The 21,310-nt window shown below is 35.7% G+C and overlaps 1 protein-coding gene across 12 annotated transcripts in view; it reads left to right on the top strand.

Annotated features, from left to right (window-relative positions):
* AKAP6 (A-kinase anchoring protein 6) overlaps nt 1–21,310 on the top strand; it is a 294,771-nt gene that overhangs the window by 245,856 nt on the left and 27,605 nt on the right. For all 12 annotated transcript variants that reach the window (XM_080592636.1, XM_080592641.1, XM_080592637.1 and 9 more), the window contains 2 exons: nt 650–874; nt 18,084–18,299. In XM_080592636.1, the coding sequence (XP_080448762.1) occupies nt 650–874; nt 18,084–18,299 (441 nt within the window). The remainder of the gene's footprint in view (nt 1–649; nt 875–18,083; nt 18,300–21,310) is intronic.

Below are 21,310 nucleotides of genomic sequence, written 5' to 3'. Positions count from 1 at the left end.
TTAGTTGCCTAAACAATTGGCCTGATGTTCAAGAACATCAAGGCTTTGCAGTTTCTAGCTTATTGGTGTCTGGATGAGTTCATCCACTTTTAAAAGCAAGCCAGATGTTTTGTGACCTGACTGCTCTGCAAGTTTGCTGCAAGTTTGGAAACTATGACCTGACAGTTTATATCTCAAGAAATATTTCAGTGATGTGATGTTTCCCTAAAAACATAGATGGTACCTTGCATAAGAGCTTGGTGAACTCAGTGCTTGTCATATTTTCTGTTCTTACAGCCTAGAAACTAATATGTCTTATGTTTATAAGTATCTAAAGCAACTGATAAATTCTGTAAAGCAACTAGTTTACAAAGTTATGTATCATTTTGTCTTCTCTGTCCACAGTTGCTCTTAATAAACATTGATTTATCATGCTTCCAGCAAAGTCAATGACCCAGAGAGAACAGCTCTGGGGCATAAGTGGAAAACAAGGATACAAAAAATGAAATTGATTGAAACAAGGAAACAAAGAATGAAATTGATTGATATTAGTAGTAATTTAAAAATAAAAACATCTGTGGTCATCTAACAGATGCTTCTTGCTACACATTAACCTGTATATGTTTTGGTACGTAAGACTAATCTATGTTTTCTTTATCTGATGCATTAGAAAACCCTAGGAGAGAAGATCCAAGACACAATGGTAGGGCACAGTGGGTTAGGTCCACGTGACCTGCTCTCGCCTGAAAGCGGCAGCCTGGTAAGGCAGCTGGAGGTCAGGATCAAAGAGCTGAAAGGGTGGCTGAGAGATACAGAGCTTTTCATCTTCAATTCCTGTCTGAGACAAGAAAATGAAGGAACAATGAATGCTGAGAAACAACTGCAATATTTTAAGGTAATAAAAAAACAATCATAGTTTTCATAGAGACTCTTTTTCGTGGTAGGATAAAATATTTATCTTATACATAGCATAATGCAATGCATGTACATATGTAATCATACATTCATGTTTTCACCTTTATTTGTGTACAATGTGTTCATTCAATTTGATTTTGTTAAATCTTTGCAATAATATTTATTCCTTAAACTTTTTGCAGAAGAGATCTTTAAAGGGCTAATCTCACCAAAGTTGAAAAGCAGTATTATCCTTTCGTTCTACTTCACTATAAAGCTGAGATTTATGAGAAGCTTCCCTCTGAATTTCACTTCCTACATCAGTTATTTTAATTAATATGTTGTGTGGCCATCAGTTTAATAGCCTATTTCTCTACATATATAAGTCAAGAATAGCCCATCTGAGGTCACATTTACAGAGGTATAAATTTAGCATAACTGAGAAAACATTGAAGTTTATTGTGAACAGATATGTGGAAAAAGACATGTACACTATGAGATCTGTGTTAGTCTAGGCCACATGTTAAGCCTAAGCCTGGAGCTTTATGGAAAGTAGAAAAAAGAATTGTAGTCATTATGCTATATTCAGATGGTTAAGCTCCTTCAGCTGAAGGCCATCATTCAGCTTTACAACTGATGTAGCAGAGATTGTATGTTTTGTTTCATTCCCCAAAAGTAGTGGGACAGTTTAGGAAAGAGGGCTATTAAGTTGGCAAACAAACCTGATAGAACCATGTGATTTTCTTCTGTTCATAGCTATGACTTTTAAATAAACCCTCATCGGAGTCCTCATTACAGGTCACTTTACTCTGCAAGTGATCTTTGACCAAAGAATAAGAAACGAATCACACGTAATTGTCGAGCTTTAGAGGTAAAGAGGTTTTTCTCTTCCACTAGTACATCAGGGTGTCTAGGGCAACAGCACTCTTAAGGCAATGGACAATTTATTGAATACTCACCTCAAAGGGCAGGTTGCAAACACTTCCAAACAAATATTTTTTTTAGACAAGTGTTCAGGAAAACAACTGCGGAAAACTGACAGTCTTCCCAATTAGACAGTATTTAACTCTTCCTTTTCCAGTCATGAAGATTAAGTGGGAGGGAGGGTTGTGTCAATGTAGATAAAGTTCTTGTGTTTTGTGTTTTTTTTTTTTTTTTTTTCTCTTCCAGGTTCCTGAACATGTCCCTTTGAGTGCAATTTTAAATTTTCTTATGAGATCCGTAATTGTTTTGTCTTTTTTCCCAATTCTTGGCCTTCTGCTAAAAGGCAAAAAAAAAAAAAAAAAAAAAGAAAAAAAGCTGATTCTATTTGTTCTATCAGCAAACTTAAAAGGACTGTTTATAAACCTGCAGAAGTTCACAGCAATAGATCCATGTTTTCTTAGGAAATGCTGGATAGTTCTTATTTCTGTGGAAAATTATGGCATTTATAGAAGGGCATAACTAGAGATTTAAAAATCTGATTTCAGACAAACTTGTTTTTAAAGTCCTTTGCATATATATGTAAATGAGGATATACATATGAACAAAACTACCACAGCAGTGTTACTTACATATTTCAAATGTGCATAAATCTTTCAAGTTAAGTGTTTATATATGCCATGATGTCATGCCAAGAGCTCTAGAGATGTTAAACAGGATAGTACCACCCACAATGATATAACCAGACTATTTCATTACTTGGTTGATTATCTATTAATTACATAAATAATACATTAATTATTTTCAAAATGGTAGCCATTAGAGTATAAAAAATAATTACCTATCAAATATGGTGAGAGCACATCACTTTGTCATATATATTAAACCATCTTTGTCTCATTAAATCTGAAATCCACTATATCTAAGTTTTTCATTCTTCACTGATCTCCTGGGGAAGTGTATAAAAGAGAAAATGGATATAATTAACAATACTGCAATGTATAATACATATATTTGAGAAAGAACATTTAGAACATTTTCAGAAACATTAGCTATGCCACTAGTAGGAAGCCTGCTGGGGTTTAGTCTGACTTACTTTCCACTTAACTTAAGAGTTTAACCTTATTACTGCTTTCACTGTGGTAAGTGAGTCATTGTTTCTTAATGGAAATTTATTGTATGGCACCATCCCAATTATACACATAGCCATTGTACACAGAAACATTTTTAATAAAATAAACTCAACAATGCTGTTGATTTTCATTCTATAATGTTATGTTTTAAATTACACTTATGCCTTAGGAAAAACAGTTATTTCATTTTTCAGGTGTTTTCCTTTCATTTTCCACTTGGAGGATGAATTGAATAGTTCACATGCAGTTGGGACCCAAGATGAGAACACTGTGGTGGGAGGAGGAGTTGTTAAAATAACTAGTAGGAAATTATTTTGACTTCTTTTCTTTTATATAAAAGTAATGCCATATTAATTAGAGAGCTCTTTTTATTAAAGAATATACTGCTTTTCTTTGGGATATTGCTGTGCAATGATAACACTTAGCATTTCTATAGTACTATCCTGCCAAGGATCTGCACTTGCTGTATAAACATTAATGAACTAAACCTCATTAAAACTAAAAGGTAGGAATTATTGTCACCTTTTAATAAATGAGGAAAATGAAATGCAAGGAGATTAAGTGACTTTTCCAGGCTTTCACAGAAAGCCAATGGCTGTGTTAGGGCAGAAGCCAGCTTTTGTGACCCTTGTCTTTGGTTCTAACCACAAGGCTTCTCTTCCTTCGTTCTTCTAGATTACTTCTCAGTATATTCCATTTTCATATGTAATACAAGCAGACCACTTCCTTGCACTAACCAGAGTTTCTTTTTCTGTTCAAAGTTCAAATCCTGCTGAATACATTTGGGTGATTTGTTTTTCTATTATTATTACCATATTCAGATATTAGAATTATTAGAATATTAGTTATGGTCATTAGCCAGCTTATGTATGGTGCCGTATTTCCTGGTTTTGTGGAAACTATATGGTATACTTTGGTTAGCCCAGTAACCTCTGTGGAACACAGTGTGCAGCCAGTCTGCAGAGCCATTTTGTAACCTATTCCACCAGCTTTCCCTGCTCCTGAATGCTTCAGATATTTTCATATTTAGTTCCGAGGGAGAGGCACAAACTTTGCTTCAGTCTATAGTGACACTTGCTGGCCATTCCACAGCAACATTAAGTCGTGAGCTCCCAAATGTAGCCTAACCCAGGCTACTGTCAAAAACTGGGAAACAGTGAACACGAGTTGCACAGCTGTAAAGGGGAAAGTGAGGGTGTCTTACTCCTGATTTGCTGCAACATAAAATACAGATGAATCTGGACCAAGAAAATCAAGAGAATGACTTAAATTCATGAGACCTTCGTAACTACAACCATACATTTATTTTATTTATTCATCTTTTTTATTTCTGTTCTGCCTTTTGAGTCCCTGGAGTTCATGGTTTTTTTGCTTTCCACTGAAACTACGAGGGCCAGAACTAGAAATATACTGTTTAAATGAAATACAGGATTCTCAGGTAAACACATAATTCTAGCAGCTGAAATACCTAATGTCATGAGACTAATAATTGGCACAACTGATTTCCTAACCTAATGATGTATGGCAATTTTGTGGGTCAGGAGAGACTTGGAGCAGGAAAGAATGAGGAGCAATAATAAAAAGAATTCACATTCTTTCATGGAAGTTTTAGTAAATTTCATTATTTGAGTAAGATCTAGCCAGAAATATGTGTGCTTGTTGGCGTGTAAGTAGGTATGTTCTGCCACATTTGCTTTTATGTGTCCGGGACTTCAAAAAGCATGCTGTTTTCTGTGCAAAATACCCACCAAAAGACAGCAAAGGAGCTTAAATAATTAGTCGTATATTTCTACCACCTCTAATAAAACTTATGACTTCAAGTGTTCAGTATAGATCAATGACCCATTAGCATCAAAAGGTAGTTGTTATGGCTTTGGCTCACAGGCCAGCTGCTCAAGAACAATCTTAGACTTGTGAGTACCTGTCCATCTTGGTATCCTTTCTCAGTCACGTAGAGGTAGAAAAGCTTTTATTGCTTTTGGTAGCTAGATTTACAGTTTCCTTTTCTCTTCCCCCTCCAAACGTAGTTAAAAAAATGTAACAGGATTTTAGCAGAAATTTTCTGACCTAAAGTTCTTTGGCAACAATAAAGTTGCATTTCATGTAGCTTTTGATTTCATGTGAACAAAGAAACAGCATGCTCTATTGTCATACCTGTTTCCTAAGTCTGTATTTGGGTCTTTAAAATAGAGATGCCCAATTTTCAGCAGCACTGTAGTTCCCATTGACTTAAGTCAATGGATTCATTACTGGAATAAGACAAAATCATTTGAATCAAAATATGTTGGAAACACTTTCTCATTTAATATTTCTAAAAGTGAATGGTGTATTGAATTCCATAGCTAGTAGTATTTGTTGCCATATCCGTTTGCCTTGTAAACACTATCTTATCGGATGTTTGTGACTATTTCTGATGGCTTGACTCACTCAGAAACAAATGTTTTCGTCTTCCACTGATTTCTTGGCTGAGCATGCCAGATGATGCAATGTCATTAAAAAAAAGTATATCTGATCACTGTCTCTTATTTCTCCATTGCCTAAAGCAACTGAACTTTCTGATGAAGCAAGGTAGATTGCATTGGTAATTTGTAATCAATCAGTTAATCAGTACCTCTTCTGATGCCTTTTATTGTAACTGAAAAGTTTGCATAAGTCAGCACTGCACATCATAAAAGCAATTCAGTTAAACAAAATTCTCTTGAATAAAACACAAGAGAGTTAGTTTGGGAGTGTACGAGATTATAGCCATACTGAAATCAAAGAAAAATATTAACTTTGAGTAAAGGTTTGGTGAGTCAGAGATTGGAAAAATGTTCCTACAGGTGCCAGGAATCACTTTTGCTACTGCATCTTGGATGCTTTACAATTTTTGGAATGATGTTGCTGGCAGAGCTGCAATCAAAGAGTTACAGAAATTCAATGTGCATGTAACAAAAGTATGCAAAATAGTTTCCAACAGAAAGTCCAAAAGAAGTCAAGCAGGATTTAATCCTTTTTATACCTCTAACATGATAAAAATGTTGTAATAATTTTAATAAATTTCTCAGAAAGAGTGTGACTTCAGAGCCTTAAGTCTTTTCACAGATGAAGAAATGTTTACCGAAATTTTGTTTGGATTAAATTTCAACAAACAAGAAGGCATAAAGTATTAAATCTCATGAAAAACAGATAGGATTCCAAAGTGAAATATAGCTTGATGCCACTTAAAAAGGTTTGAAGCAAATTCAGGCTTAATTTTATATAACCTACCATCCCAAAGCAGCATTTTTTTAGGCCACTTAACTAAGAACTAAGAATCCACCTTTTTATAGTAAGGAGCTCAACATATATATATATGTATATTTATTTATTTATTTATTTATTTTTTGCTAAAAATGTGATAGTTTGGCTCTAACACAAGAGGTGGTTTTATATCTCAGATTTTGGTTTTAATACATTCAAATATCAATACTCAATACTTTATCAATACTCAATACTTTATCAATACTCAATACTTTAAATCACCCAGTACTTAATACACTCAAGTGTTTCTCAAATTTTTATTTAATATGCTTATTAGTGAAAGAAAGTTCAGTTTGTGTTTCAATAAGCTCTCCCTATTAAAGGCAACAGTAATACAATTTACAGTTCCCATTGAGGACAAAATATCTGATCTGAGATAGCAGGTTTCATTCCATCATCCTCTTTGGACTGTGAAGCTTGATCTGTGAATTCTGATTTTTATTATGCTGTTACTTTGTTTTTAATTAATCAAAATCTCAAAATTAATTATAAGTACTATCTGGTTGTCTAAAACCATTTTTCCCCACAAAGTTAGCCCTTTGCTGCAGGAAAGAAAGGGGCACAGAAGATCTAGCCACCAGGGATGGTTAGATCCGGTATGCTGCAGGTTTCCACAGGGGTATCATAAAATATCTGCATGCATTTCTAACTCAGTAGTGGTCATGGGCTTCTGTACCAGGACTGCGATGTGGGATGGAGGTTACTGTTGTAACAGAAACAGCCTGACTTCAGAAGAGCTCAAATACAGCAATAAATTGAGTCCTTCAGTGGAGTAGAGAATGGCCTAGTGGCTATTTTTAGGTGACTAGTTCGTATGTTGTTTCCTTCTTATGTCTTTTTCCTTTTCCTTTTCCCCATGTGCTGTCCCCTTATTTCTGGTATACTAACATGATTACCTGCAGACAGCATAGCCATAGGGTAGAGGTAGGATAAAAGAGTTTAGCTTTAGATACCTACACTGTAGAGATCTGGTCTGAGCTTCCTTTATAGTAATTGGAAAGAAATAAGCACTTTTGGGATGCAATTAATTTGTCCTATTTTAGATGTCTGGCTGCAGAGAAGGCAAACTGTACTTCAGAATACCTGCTTCTAAATGATTAGTTCAGTCATCAAGTTCTCCATTCGATCAGATAAATCCCACTCAAGGAATCATCAGGCATATCTTTATGACTTGAGGGACTTGAAGATGTTGAGCCAACTGCAGAAGGTTGACTGCTAATATCTGTGAGGTTCCTCCCCACTAAGTACTGGCTTATTTCTTTCTCGGTAATGTTGAGCCTCAGTTTCTCTCAGCCCTTCTTAACATGCATCAAGGTGCTTATCTGAATCATTTTGTTCTTGTTAACTGGAACTGATGAGGAGGCAATGTGGCTGAGGCATACTTGTCTCTATCTTCCATACTGTACCGGAATAATTTGTATTTAATTCTCATGTAATGAGTAGGCTGACTCAAGCTGAGTAAAACAAAAGTCATCCTCATGTACAGAGATAGCAGTTCCAGATCAGCCACTACGAAGTAAAACCTGCAGTTTTGTAGTGACAAAATGGCTTACAGTTCCTTTCCTGGCCTTTTGTGTCATTGAAGTCCTTGGGCTACATTTTCCCTCACAGTAATGGTCTCTTGAAGAGTCAGTTGTGTGGAAGTGAAAATAGCTGACTTGGCTTCTTTTGAGAGAACATTCTCAATTTCATCACTTATTGTTGTCATTATCATTGAAGATACAATTGATTTTCTTCTTTTGACCCACCCAAATGACTCCTTGAAAATGCAACTGCTTATTCTCTTGCTATTGCCTTGGAGATCTATTTACTGCAAAACCAGAAACTTCCTCTTCAATTACTATCAACTTGGAAAAGGAAAAGGGGAACGAAAAGAAAGCAAAAGATGACAAAGGAAAAAGAGAATGAAATATTTTTCCTGAAAACAGACCAAGATTAAGCTGTGCTAACTTACAGTGCAAGTAAAAAGTGAGCGTCTTTGCTTGGCTTCTAAGTTTTTGTTTTTTTTTTTTTTTTGTTTTTTTTTTTTGAGTGATAACATATAGAAAAAGTAGTACGGTATGGACTGGAAATATAAGAGAATTAACAAAAATTCACTGTACTGTCTCCATGAAGGTCCACTTTGTACTACTGCATGTGATTATATGATTTATTTAGTTGTCTATAAATGCCCCTTTGGAGCCATCGCATTGCATTTTCTGGTGCAAATCTCTCCAATATTAGTGGATTATTGATTGAATTGTGTTCTCTGGAGCCATTAAATCCTACTAATGAGGTTTTTCTTTAATTGGTGGATCATTGACCTAGTAGACCGTTGCCTAATTTTGGTTTCAGTACATAGGAGGTTTCCCAAGTTTCATCTTTTCATGTAAGTTAATAGATCATTGTCCCAGTAGGGAATAGTATTATAGACTGTATTAGTACCTTTACTCACACTAAAAATAATTTCACACTGCCAGGAAATCCATTGATTTTAGTAGAATTATTTGCAGGGTAAAGTGTAATTCAGGATGAGTAAGAATATGAGTGTAAAAAGAACAGAACTTCAGTATATACACTGAAGTGTTATTGCAATCCCTATCAGGTATATTATGTATCACAAGTACGAGATGTCTGTCAGGAATGGGATTTGCAGACAGGCAACATATTACTAGAGACAGCGGAGTGGCTTAGATTATGCCTGCTGCATACACTTGATGGAGAAAGAAAGTATGTGAATTCCTGTCCTTAGGAGGATGATTCCCTTACTGCTCTGTTAGGAAAGCACTGCATTTCCTCACCTCAGAATGAGACTGAAGGCCTGGCCCCTATTCTGATGGATTTTCTGTGCATTTCACTAACAGCCGGCAATGCAATATCATTTGTATTGTACCACCCTCCTTTTACCATGGTGATGCTTATTTTCATGTTCTGAGCACAAAAACACAATGTCATAATGTTCTCTATTCTGAGCATCAGTGAAGGAAACAGCCTGTTTCATGCTTTCTTTGTTTTTGTCGTACCTAGCCTCCTCGTCCCAATCCTGTTTGTCCAGGCAATGGAAGAATGGCAGTTGAAGGTGCAATAAAACAAGTAATGCTGAGCCTCTAAGACCACCGTACACAGTCACCTCATCCAGATGTTTGGCTTTTGAGAACTTCTAGGTTTTAGGCTCCCATTCGCTGTTCATCTTGACCACATCACCTGCTCCTGTCCTCAGTTCTAATTCCAGCCTTCTTATAGCCCTGGAGCTAACCTGTGGATGTCACAGTCATGGCTGCCTGAGTTGTATAAGAAGCGAGTTAATGTTAATTTAAAACTTAATGTATTTATGCAAACACTTGCTTAAAACATTTCAGCAAGTTAAATACTGAATTAGCCTAGCCTACTTAAAATATGAATCTAAGCCTACTTCAGTGCAATGCTGCCTGACTCTGCTGCAAGTAACCTCTCTTGTAGGGCACTTTTAGTTTTGTCTTAGGCTGAAATTAGAAAAAAAAAAAGTGCGTCTGTGTGTATATTCATGATTAAGACATGGCAAAAGAATGTACATAACGATTTTATCTTTTAATGACATATCCATTCTGAGATGCGTTGCTTTTTTGAAATAAGATGAGGAACTCCATTTCTAGAGATGCCTGCTTGTTGTCATAGTGCATGTACAGATGCACATGAAAGCACTATAATATCTTTTCCTCTGTTTACCTCTGAACAGCTCAAGCTGTACATTTTTGAATCCAGGCTGAATTTGCTTCACTGACACAAGAAAAGAGCCAACAGAAATCTCTTTTTCCTTACTCATTAGTTGTGTTTATTTTCCCATTACTGTCACCCTGCCTGGCCTGAAGTCTCCAAAAGATTAGTCCAATTTATTTTATGTTCACTGCTTTCCTATAAAAAGGTAATACCAATACACTGCAGGATGCTTTTCTCCTGTAATTCAGAATAGGTTAAATTCTCACTACATTTTGGAATATGCCAGGCCCATTGCACGAAGACAGCAAAAATGCATGTCTACCATTTGTGGGGGAACTGGATAAAAAAGGGGTTAAGTACAATATCAACACCTGAACCTCAGCCTGAGGGCTACAGGTGTTGATGCATCTCCATGCAAGGAACTTTTCCTTTAAAACCTCTTATGTCGGTCTGAGTCAGGTTACAAAGTTTTGATAGTTCACTAAAGATGGCTGAAATTGATACCTAACATTTTTTAGCTAATTGGAGGGTTTCTTTGCCTCTAATGTGTGAATAACTATGTTGGTGAATAACTTGATTTCTTCTAAGCTGTAATTCTAAGTGAATTCCAACAACTGGAAGTAAAGTCGAGCCTCATTTATGCCTCACTGGGTCTTGTAAGGTTTTTGCTTGTGCATTGGGTTGTTTCTTCTCTTGAATTTCAACACAAGTTCATTTGAAACTCTGCCCGGTGTGGTTATCTAGCAAAAATTACAAGTTTGTAATGTCCACTACAGGCAAATGATTTTTTGGGTAGTGTGGTTTAGGATTCATCACAAAAGCAAAACACGGTCCCAATATTTATCATACCTGTCTGATGTTCTCCCTACTTTTATTTTAGCATTTTCTGGGGGCGAAAAAGAGACCCTAACAAATTGTACCACTTCTTTCAATATTTCTCCTTTGCATCTATTTCTCTGGAAAGAGAACTTCTCAAATTGAATGAAAAGAGGGCATGAACTGAATGGATTTATAAACATGAACAGTGCCAGAGTAGAAAAATGGATCCTCCTGCCTGGATCCTCATGTCTGGCTTCTCTGTCTGAATGACTTGGCTTATCCCCTGGAACTAAGTTAACCCCAACTTTGCCATAGGTAGTAAGTAGCTCTAAAACAGTTGTGGAAATTAATCTAATTAATCCCCTATCTCAAACACAAAAAAATAAGGCTTGTAAAATGTATGCTGTATTTCAATAAGGAAAATGCATTTACATCCAAAACTGTTTTTCTTTTATTTTTAAAAGTTACCTTCCCGTAATTGCATGCTAGTTTAGAGCTAAGATAGGAGCATCTTAACAATAATGGGCACTTTTTTAACAGATTATTGCCAAAAGTGCATTCTTTATTCCAGAGAGACACTGTAATAGATACCAGCTCTTTAGTAATGATACAAGCAATCTGTAAGCTATTATAGTTTCTTTTATAGTAACTTAATCTTCATATTGTTTTATATGTCTGGAATTTTAATAGTGTTTTTAATTTATGAAGAGAAGTATATTACATATTACTAGTTACATGGGAATACGAGCTAAATATCAGACCATTCAACAATATTCTTACAAACAAATATTTTGAAGTACTTAAACAAGCATAAGGAATAGAACAAAGAAATTAAAGGCTGCTGTATAGATATAATGGCAGCTTTTATGGACTGAGGCCAGAAGCATTTATTCTGGATTTTTTTTTTTCTTCCTGATGCATATAGTGTACTTCTGAAGTAAAATGGGAAAAAAACACAGGTACTCTTAGAAGGCTATTTAAAAAATGAATATTTTATTTAAAATAAGTATATTTACCTATATTTACATTATTGATTGCAAATAAATACAAATTCCCTTGTACTATTTTAAAGATAGTTAAATGAGTGAATTAAGAATTAACCCAAATCTATTAAGTACTAGATTATACATAGAATACAAGCTCTTGTGTAGACTCTTGAAGTCAGTGTAAGAATGAAATAGTTTTTATTAGTTCATAACTATTTTAAAGTGTGTCGGAATACACAGTTCACAAGGAATATGGTGAACTGTACTCAGACTTGGAAGAGAGGTATTGTAACACTTTGCAAAGCAGAGAGAAATGATCGGTGTAGCAATTTAGTGGTTGTAATGATATTAAAAATAGGGCTTTGAAATAAAAAGAAACAGTTCACTGTTTTGAAAGAAGTCGTAGTCTACTTTAAACTGTCATTATGTGTTTCTGACTTGCAATTAGATGATATTTCTGAAGTGTCAGTCCTAGATTCTGTTGTCACCATCATCATAATAAAATGTGACAGCAAAGATATTATATCAATACTTTTTCCATAATTAGCATTAAAGATGTCTCAAGGGTTAAGTACAAAGGTTTTCCACTGAATGGTCTGTGAGCCTTGTGCCTTTAAAATCTTTTAATATAGCCAAGACTGGTGACAACCAGGAGACAAATCTATGAACAAACCCGTTTGGAGAGAATAGTTTTGTGGTGTGTGATGTATGTTACGTAAATGAGCTTATTAGGACTCTCATCTATTTTATTATTGGTGCCCAATTTAATAGAGGCATTTAAAAAACAATATTTCTGCCTGACTCCTTGAAATGAAGAAGATACATTGATATAATTGAGAGCAAATGATTGCATGTTGTGCCATTTAATCATGTCATTTTTCAATTGCTGCTTTTTGCACTTCACTGCATACTTATAGAATATTTAGCTTCAGTATAGATTAAGTCCCACAGTCTGCAACTGAGTAGAGTTCCAATATTAGGTGACATTTTCTTTTAACCTTGAAATCAGCAAAAGCACCCAGGTTTGGCAGTATTTTTCTGAAAGATGGCAAGTCATCATTCACTTCCTATCTTTGTCTTTTGGCATTTTTGAGGAATTACTCTCTTATTAATAACATTTTTTGGAGTTATTGTTTTTCATTCAGTAAAAGAGTCTTATTCCACCAAGTGTCCTGTAAGAGTGGAATTTGAAATACAAGGATGCATCACCCCAAACAAGGGAATGTCCTATAGGCTTTGCTGTTTTACAGAAAAAGCTAAAAACTAAATTTTACCAAGTATTTGCAAGCATATTTTTTCTTGTTTTCCCCTTTTCTTATGTATTAGTGATGTTAGTCATGATTCTTAAAGTTTTATGTTAGCACTGTTGAAAACCGAAGTGCTGTGCTAGCCAAAAATCAGATATAAAGACGCAAATTCTGTTTTTTAAGAGTTGTTTGATTGTTGTACTGAGAAGGGCAGCTTCCGTTCTCAGATTTTGCCTTTCATTTCTGTATATGATTGCTGAACAACAGATCAATCATTTCATCTTCCTATTATCTTCCATCAGGTGACAACAGATGCAATAGGAAGGATATCATTCCCTTCCACACAAACTTATGTCCTGTAGCAAGGAGAAAGAATAAGCTTTTAAGAGACCAAGGTTAGACAGAAACTTCCTCTTAGAGTGGGTCATTCCAGATTTATCTGCAATGGAGCTTCTTTCATTTTCGTAAAACCATTAGGTATTCCCCATACGTGGAAACACAACATAAAGCTGGAAATAACATTGGTCTCAGTATACATTGGCATTTCTTCTGAACCTGAATGCACAAAGAAAATTCTTCCGTGTAGGTTAACATGCATCATCTTCCAACATTGTTTCAAAGCCATTTCTGCATGGACCTCATATATTCCTAAGTGTAGAGCAAAGGCAAGAAAGACAGAAATGGTTGAAAGAAGTTCAGATCACTTAAAAATGATTTCCACAAACAATATGTAACAAATGGTACTACAAAAATAATATCTTAACATCTTATGTGGTAATTATCTGTGGATTATGCAGGTTTAAATTAACTAAACTAATTTTGAATTCTTAAACTGTATTTAGGTACAAGTCCCACTGAGTTCACTGAGAACCTTAGTGTTATTAAACAACCAATATTAAACACCTGCTCAAGAACCTTGATGAAAGTGGTTTGGTGGCCAAGTCACCTACCATGTAGTATACGAAGAAAGCCTACTTCCCAGCCATGTCCTTCACTCATGCGGGAGCGGTGGTGCTTTGCACCTCAGGCACTGATGCACTGCAGGAAGGCTGAGGATTGAGGCTTGGGGGACCCTAATATTCCCCAGCTTCACACCACTCTATGCCTCTTACATCCTCTGGCACTGTTTAAAACTGCACACGTGTTTCTGGTCACCTACATTTCACTTCAGAGTCATACAGTCATGCAGAACACCTTGTGGCCAAATCATGGCTACTTCTATCCCCACAGACAGTGCTGTTAGCCCATGGCTTGGAAGGAGTGTTTGATGTCATTTGACTCGGCAGGGGCTTTTCCACATGATTTAAGGCATGGTATTAACAAGCTGTGAAAGTAGTTTCAGCTAGCCCTTTTTAGCTATGCGGGTGATAACTTCAAAGCACTGAAAATAGTCAGAGGGAAGAAAAATCTCCCAAGATTCTAGCAGCACAGATAGGAATCCTCCGGATGGGAAAACATGACTTGCAATAATGTTATAATGAATAACACCTCAATGTTACCAGGGTATCTGTTGCAAAGCAAAGGACTCAGACACAAAGTCAGGTTCATACATGGCAGCTGCTGTTACTGCGAACACTCAGCCTGCAGCAAACAAAGTTGTATATGTTAATTTAAGTCTCACTGCAAATGATACAAGTAAATGTGTTTCTCCCACATTTGCAATGGTTTGAATTGTATTTACAGTTAGTACAGCTCAACAGACGCATGATAGCACGAGGAGCCACAGTCGAATGTGCCTCATCTCTTAATCTGTATTCCAGCAAAACTTTTGCACACACGGGAGCCTAAATGATACTCCACAGTCTACTGTTAGATCATTTCATAATTTTCTGAACTGTCAAGTACCCAATCGCTTACCACAGCAGCTGTAGTCATGCAGCTGAAGCCTCAGTGGACGTACTCTGTATAATCTGTCAGATTTTTTTTTCTTTCTTTGCTTTCTTTTCCTTTTTTTTTTTTTTTTTTTACTAATCATTAATTATAGCTGTTAATTCGCAATGCAGAATGATGTACCTTGCAAATAAGTAACGTAACTGTGGTTCTGGAAACATACTTTGGATGTACAATTTCCATACTGACTGGTTTTTATACAAGCATGCCATTTTAACAACAGCAGATCATGGATGGATATACAACACTGTGAGGTGTCATGACATAGGATACAGACAATTATTGTGTCCCTTTAGGACATTGTATACCAGACCATAATACTGCTTAGATTCATTATTGCTACTGTCATTATATAGGGTTTAAAGATGTCTTAACATGATTTAATTCTCTGGCTTTTAAAGTATTTTTGCTATAGCCAACTCTTTCAACACGCTGTTATATACAAGCACTTCATTCTTCTCCTGTTTAATATTAACCATAATATCACATAATAAAATTGAAACAAAAGTGCCATAGGCCTAATTGTACTGTCACAGCCATGTAAATCAGAAATAGCTTCACTAAAGCTACTGTTATTAGGCTGGTGTAAAATTGATGTAAATTAGAAATGACTCAGATCCTGTAGCTCTGTGTGCTAACACAATGTAAAGGCCTCACTTAAACTCCCATATAATGGCTTATGAATTAAATACTTCTTACCTCATCATATGATATGGTATTGTATCAAAAATGAACAATATTTTTAAGGGATGACATAATCAGATTGATCAAGGTAAGTTAATGATATAGGGCCAGATTCTGAGCTGTGTTGACTTCCATGAAGTTAATGCAGATCTATATAAACTTGACTGCCATCAGTATATATCTTCCCATCACTTTCATAAAACTGAATTGCTTAGCTGGTATACAGAATAAAGTAAGAACCATGACTTTATCTTTTGGTAGGGCTTCCCCCCCATTTTTTTTTTCTGATGTGATGTTAGGCTAATGAACAGAATCAGAAGGGAAATGTGTCAGGCATGGTGGTTACATAAAGAACTGTGTAGGAAGCTAGTAATGAACTCTAGGAAAATAAATAAGGGCAAGTTCAGGAAATGTAAGTGAAAATGCAGCTCTGGTATAAATTGAATAATAAAATTCCTGGTCATATTTTGCCATAAATAGTGGTTTTGGAATTTGTCATTCACCTTATTTAAAATTCAGAAATATTAAAGGTACAGAGTTCTCTCATTATAGAAGTAATAGAATTCCAGCTATTACGGAGTTAGGGTAATTTACATTGCTATAGAATGCATTATATCAATAAGTGGAACATCTGTATGAAATGTCCACCTGCTGATATACTACTCAGTGTACTTTACAATGAAATGTACTTAATCATTTTAAGACGTCTTCTAATGAAGCCTTATCAGGATTAACATTTTGAACACAAATACTTTTAGGCATTAAAACTTCTGCCTTAAATGAGATTGCATTGTCTTGTTTACCCTTGTTGATTAATAAGCAATCTGTTAACTGTTAGAATGGCCCAATTGTGCCAGTAAAAGTAGATTAGTAATTCAGCTATGTTTGTGGGTTTAATCATCATTTCTCTTGAAGGCTTTGAATAAAAAAATCACTTGTACACTACCCGTAGGCAAAGAAAGGATATATATTTTTAGATGTGTATACCACTGTTTTGCTTGTAGCTTAATGCTATTGATCAAACACACACTTCCAGAAGCAAAATACTCTGTAGATGTACAATATTTCTAAGTAGACCTTCCAATTTTTAACATATAAGTGTTATGAGAATTTGGAACTTAAATTCACATGCTATATACTGTTTTCCTAGTGAAATTCAGGAGGACATGTCTTGATTGCTTACCAGTAAACAGTTTTGAACAGCTTTGAGAGCTCTGGTTGCTTTTTAAATTTCTATTTATTTATTTATTTATTTGCTTCTTATGATTAAATGGAAGTTTAAAGGCAAATACCCTGTCTTCAGAAAAGATGGTAGTTGAGATTTTCTCATAGGGTCATGCACTTTCATCTGTGGCATCCCACAGAGGGAACCAGATGTTGGCAAGTTACAATTTAAATTATCTGGAAAGCTCCCATGTGTGGAGCACAGTCTCATTAAATTCAGGAGTAGCACAGGCCTCTGATAATAGTTGTATACTTGAGCCATGCAATGCTATAAAAGTATAGGGTCTTGGAAGCTGGTCTGAAGCAGTCATCCTCAGAAGTATTTGTGCGTTGTGTACCCTAGCTTTGTAGATATTATTATAAAAACACATTACGAGTCAAATCCTGATTTGATGTTGAGTGACTATAGAGTGTAATTGTGTTTGTATATAAAACTGTGCTCAGAAGCACCCCATGCCATTACTGCTTCCGGGTGGTAGATCTCTAGCTTTGGCATGTAAGATGCATTATTTATATTGCTATTCAATGAGACTCTCAGTGTAGTTATTTAGGTTTCTGGCATATAACCAGCATATCCTGGCTCCCATCAATATTCAGCAATATTAGGGCTTAGTGATTGTCTCCCATCATGCAGTTCACGTCAGACTGCATTCTTTGTGGCACTGGAATCTGTGTGATGAAATAAATGCAATGAATAACCTATCTTTGAGAGGGATACAGTTATCATAGTATTCCTAAATTTACTTGAATATAGAAACACCCTGGAAATATTTTATGATAGCAAAAAACATGTGTAAAGAATTTTATAGTGACCTCTCTACTCTCCTTCCTTAAGGTCTGACGGGGTACATGTGAGCCATGATTTCTATTGCTGTTTTTTTTTTGTTTGTTTGTTTTGTTTTTCTGAGAAGTATATATGTGTATACACACACACTATATATATATATAGTGTATGTATATATTCTCATTGCATGAATGCTAATCTTTTTTCCTTTTTTTTTCTGAAGAATTTCTGAAGTTGATTACTATCAGGGTAACTTGTTTCAGATGTTTCCCATCTGAATGGAAAAAAAGGAAGAAAAAGCCAGTGTACACCATAAAACTTTCAATATTATTGAGACAGTTAGCTATGTATGGCATTTGTTTGAAGAAGACTTAAAGTAGTTTTACTCCTTCTATGCAATTAAGATAGTGTTTATCTGAAAATAAAACACTCAGCTCTGGCACTAAGCATGGGAATTTATGGAAGAGCTGAAAAAACTATTAGCACCATTAACTGTCAGATAATACTTCATGTTTTCATATGTAAAGTATTCCACACTGACATCTGTCGTCTGTCTGTCCTGCAGTCCCTATGCTGTGAGATCAAACAGAGACGTCGTGGGGTAGCCTCAGTGCTGCGATTATGCCAGCACCTCCTGGATGACCAGGAGACCTGCAACCTAAATGCAGATCACCAGTCCATGCAGTTGATAATCGTAAACCTTGAGAGGAGGTGGGAAGCCATTGTCATGCAAGCTGTCCAGTGGCAAACAAGGCTACAGAAGAGATTGGAAAAAGACTCGGTGAGTGATGCTTACTTTAAAATCTCTCTTGTAATTTCATTTTTCACCAGAGACATTTTACAGTGTTAGGCAAGCAAGTTAATCTCAGAGTGTTTTCTTCCAACTGAAGATGCCATTCCCAGTCTCTACTGGCAACAAGTGAAGCTTTTACTTTTTCATAAAGCATTGTATTGTATGGACACCACAGATTAAGAAGATAAATTCACAATATGCATGTTCTGTTTGCTGGATATTTAATCTCATCACATCTGATCCTGTTGAGTAATGAAAACAATCAGTGTAAGCCAAGTTTCTCAGTACCTAACAGAATTGGGTCCAGAGACATATATCATTGATTGTAAAGATATTTCAGAAAAAGTATTTTCTGTGTAAGTAAGGCTGTTTTTAATTAGTATCCCAGCAGTAGATGTGCATTTCACATAGAATGCCAGGAGTATGTGATTAATACACAAATCTGTGTTATTTGAATATAAGTAAAATGCATTAATTTGCTTTTATCTCAGGGAAATGATTCCTAAGAGGCAAAATAGCACTCTGCTTAAACCATCCATTAAGTGGCATAAATTAGACAGTTTTTTACAGCATAAACTATACTACAATGCAGTATCTACATTTAAACAATAAACCATAGGGGGGACAAAATAATCCCTACTGTAACACCATTGGCTGTAATGGATGAATTGGCTCAGCATGTTCTGTGGTTCTATCATAATGCTGAAGTCTGTATACCGGAGCCACATTGACAGCAATAATAACCCTATGTAATGCATATACTGAAGAGCCTTGATGAGATTTGTGACAAGTGACAAGCTTACATATTTTTTTTTAGGTTTATATCAAGCAAATAAAAGGAAAAAAATACTTGACACATACTTCCTGACAATTGTCTAACACTATTTCTGACTAACACTAAGTAGTGAAATACTACTTTTGACTTCTTTTTGTTTAAGTTCCTTTAAAGAAATAACAGAAGCTATATTTCTCTTGGAGTTTTTTGTTTGTGTTAGTGTAATATTAAAATATACAATACATTGTTTAGAAAAACTGGCAGCTCCTGAATGAAAATACTATCAGTCTAAACCAGCCAAGAAATAGCGAGTCAGTGAGGAGGATGCTGTAGAGAAGTGAAGTTTTGAAGGTAATAATCTGTTGTCTACCTACCTTTATCAGATGTTATAAAGCAGGAGTGCTCCTCTGTCTGTTTGGTTTATTAACTGATTTGTTTTAGGTAGTGAGGTAGAAATGTGACTTGAAGGAGAAGCAGGGTTTAAATCATCTTTCAGGACAAGTCAAAAGGGGCATGTATGAGGGAGCTGGGAAGCAAGACATCATTGAAAAACAGATGGAGTGGCAAGGCTGGTGTTACGAGCATAGGAGTAGTCAGCTGATAATTGTGGGGATTGGTCTATTCTTCCACGGTCCTGGTGACAGGACAAGGGGGAATGAGCTAAAGTTTTGCCAGGGGAGGTTTAGGTTGGATATTAGGAAAAACTTCTTTACTGAAAGGGTTGTTAGGCATTGGAATGGGCTGCCCAGGGAAGTGGTTGAGTCACCATCCCTGGAGGTCTTTAAAAGACGTTTAGATGTTGAGCTTACTGGTATGGTTTAGCGGAGGACTTGTTAGTGTTAAGTCAGAAGTTGGACTAGGTGATCTTGGAGGTCTCTTCCAACCTAGACGATTCTGTGATTCTGTGTGATTCTGTAATCTAAGTGCAGGTAATTGAGGAGAGTCAGTTAAGCCCTCAAAAATTTGATCTGATTGGAAGAAGTGTAAAAAGCTGATGAAGATACATGTGATTGTACAAGGATATGGAGAAAAGCAAATATATTTTTTTCGTCCTTTCTTTGGACATGTATGTGTGGAGAGGGAAGTATCGACTTCAAAAGAAGATATTCGAAAAAGAAGAGATCAACTGTATGACTAGTGGAAAAATGTCAAATCTTAATGATGCTAAGAGTAATGATTCTCTCAGTTCATAGAGCTAGTGAGAGAGAGGTATAGATGTCACAGCTGATCCAGATTACCAGACTAAGAGGAAGAATGGTGATACTGACTGAGCATGAAGAAAAGAGGAGTTTGGGAAGGAGAGAGCAAGGATTATATTTTGACTGTGCTTAGTTTATGTTAACGGCCACTAAGAATGAGTTATTTAACAGAAAGGCAGAAGAGTGTGTTTAGATGTGCCAGAGTTTACCCGAACCCTTTGTTCAGAGATGAGAACTGCAGGTATGTGAGTGTATATTATTATCTAAAAAAGGAGAAAGGGAAGTAGGTAAGGAGAAAGGCTTGTTGGAGTCCAGTGAAAAGCAGAAGGCTAAGGAAGAAGGACAAGCAAAGAAACACAGAGGAAGTAGAAGAAGAATCTAGAAAGCAAAGAAATCCAAAGCAGTAACTTGTTGAGAATCTGATCAACTAGAGTCAAAAGTAAAACAGAAGCTGGTAAAATAAAGGTCATGAGAAAATGTTAGAGAAATTTCAGTGGAATGAAAGAAAGAAACAGAATTAGTGAGGAGCCAGAATGAAGCTGAATAGAAATTGGAGGTAGGAGTTTTAAACAATACATTCACATTTAAATGAGAAGAAAGTCAAGAAATAAAAGAAGACAAATGCCATCTCATCAGTGACAGAAAGACAACATTCTTGAGTTTTGATGGTAATGAATCTGGGAGAGCAAGAAATTAGAACAGAAATAAGGGAAGTCAGTGATGAAATAGGCTAAGTGAATGGATTAGTAGATAAATGTGACACTGAGGAACAGAAAAGACTGTTAAACAAAGAAAGAAAATATAATAGTAAGATTTTTAATCCTCTTGAGGAACACTGTTTATGTTTGTGTGATAGTTCCATCTTCAAAATATTTTTAGTCATATTACTAACATATCGAGAGCTCTAGTAAACTGTTGGTTAGTGCTGTGCAAAAGGTTTATTTAGCTGACCAGCAATAGAAAAACTAGTTGAATTCTGGAGCTTCAAGAACATTGCAACAGCCAAACTAAAAAAGAGTTCTTAC

Source organism: Anser brachyrhynchus (assembly GCF_964034855.1).
Source record: "Anser brachyrhynchus genome assembly, chromosome: 5".
In the NCBI taxonomy this organism is placed as follows: Eukaryota; Metazoa; Chordata; class Aves; order Anseriformes; family Anatidae; genus Anser; species Anser brachyrhynchus.
Note: the sequence above shows the minus strand (reverse complement) of the source record. Positions and strands in the feature narration are given on the sequence as shown.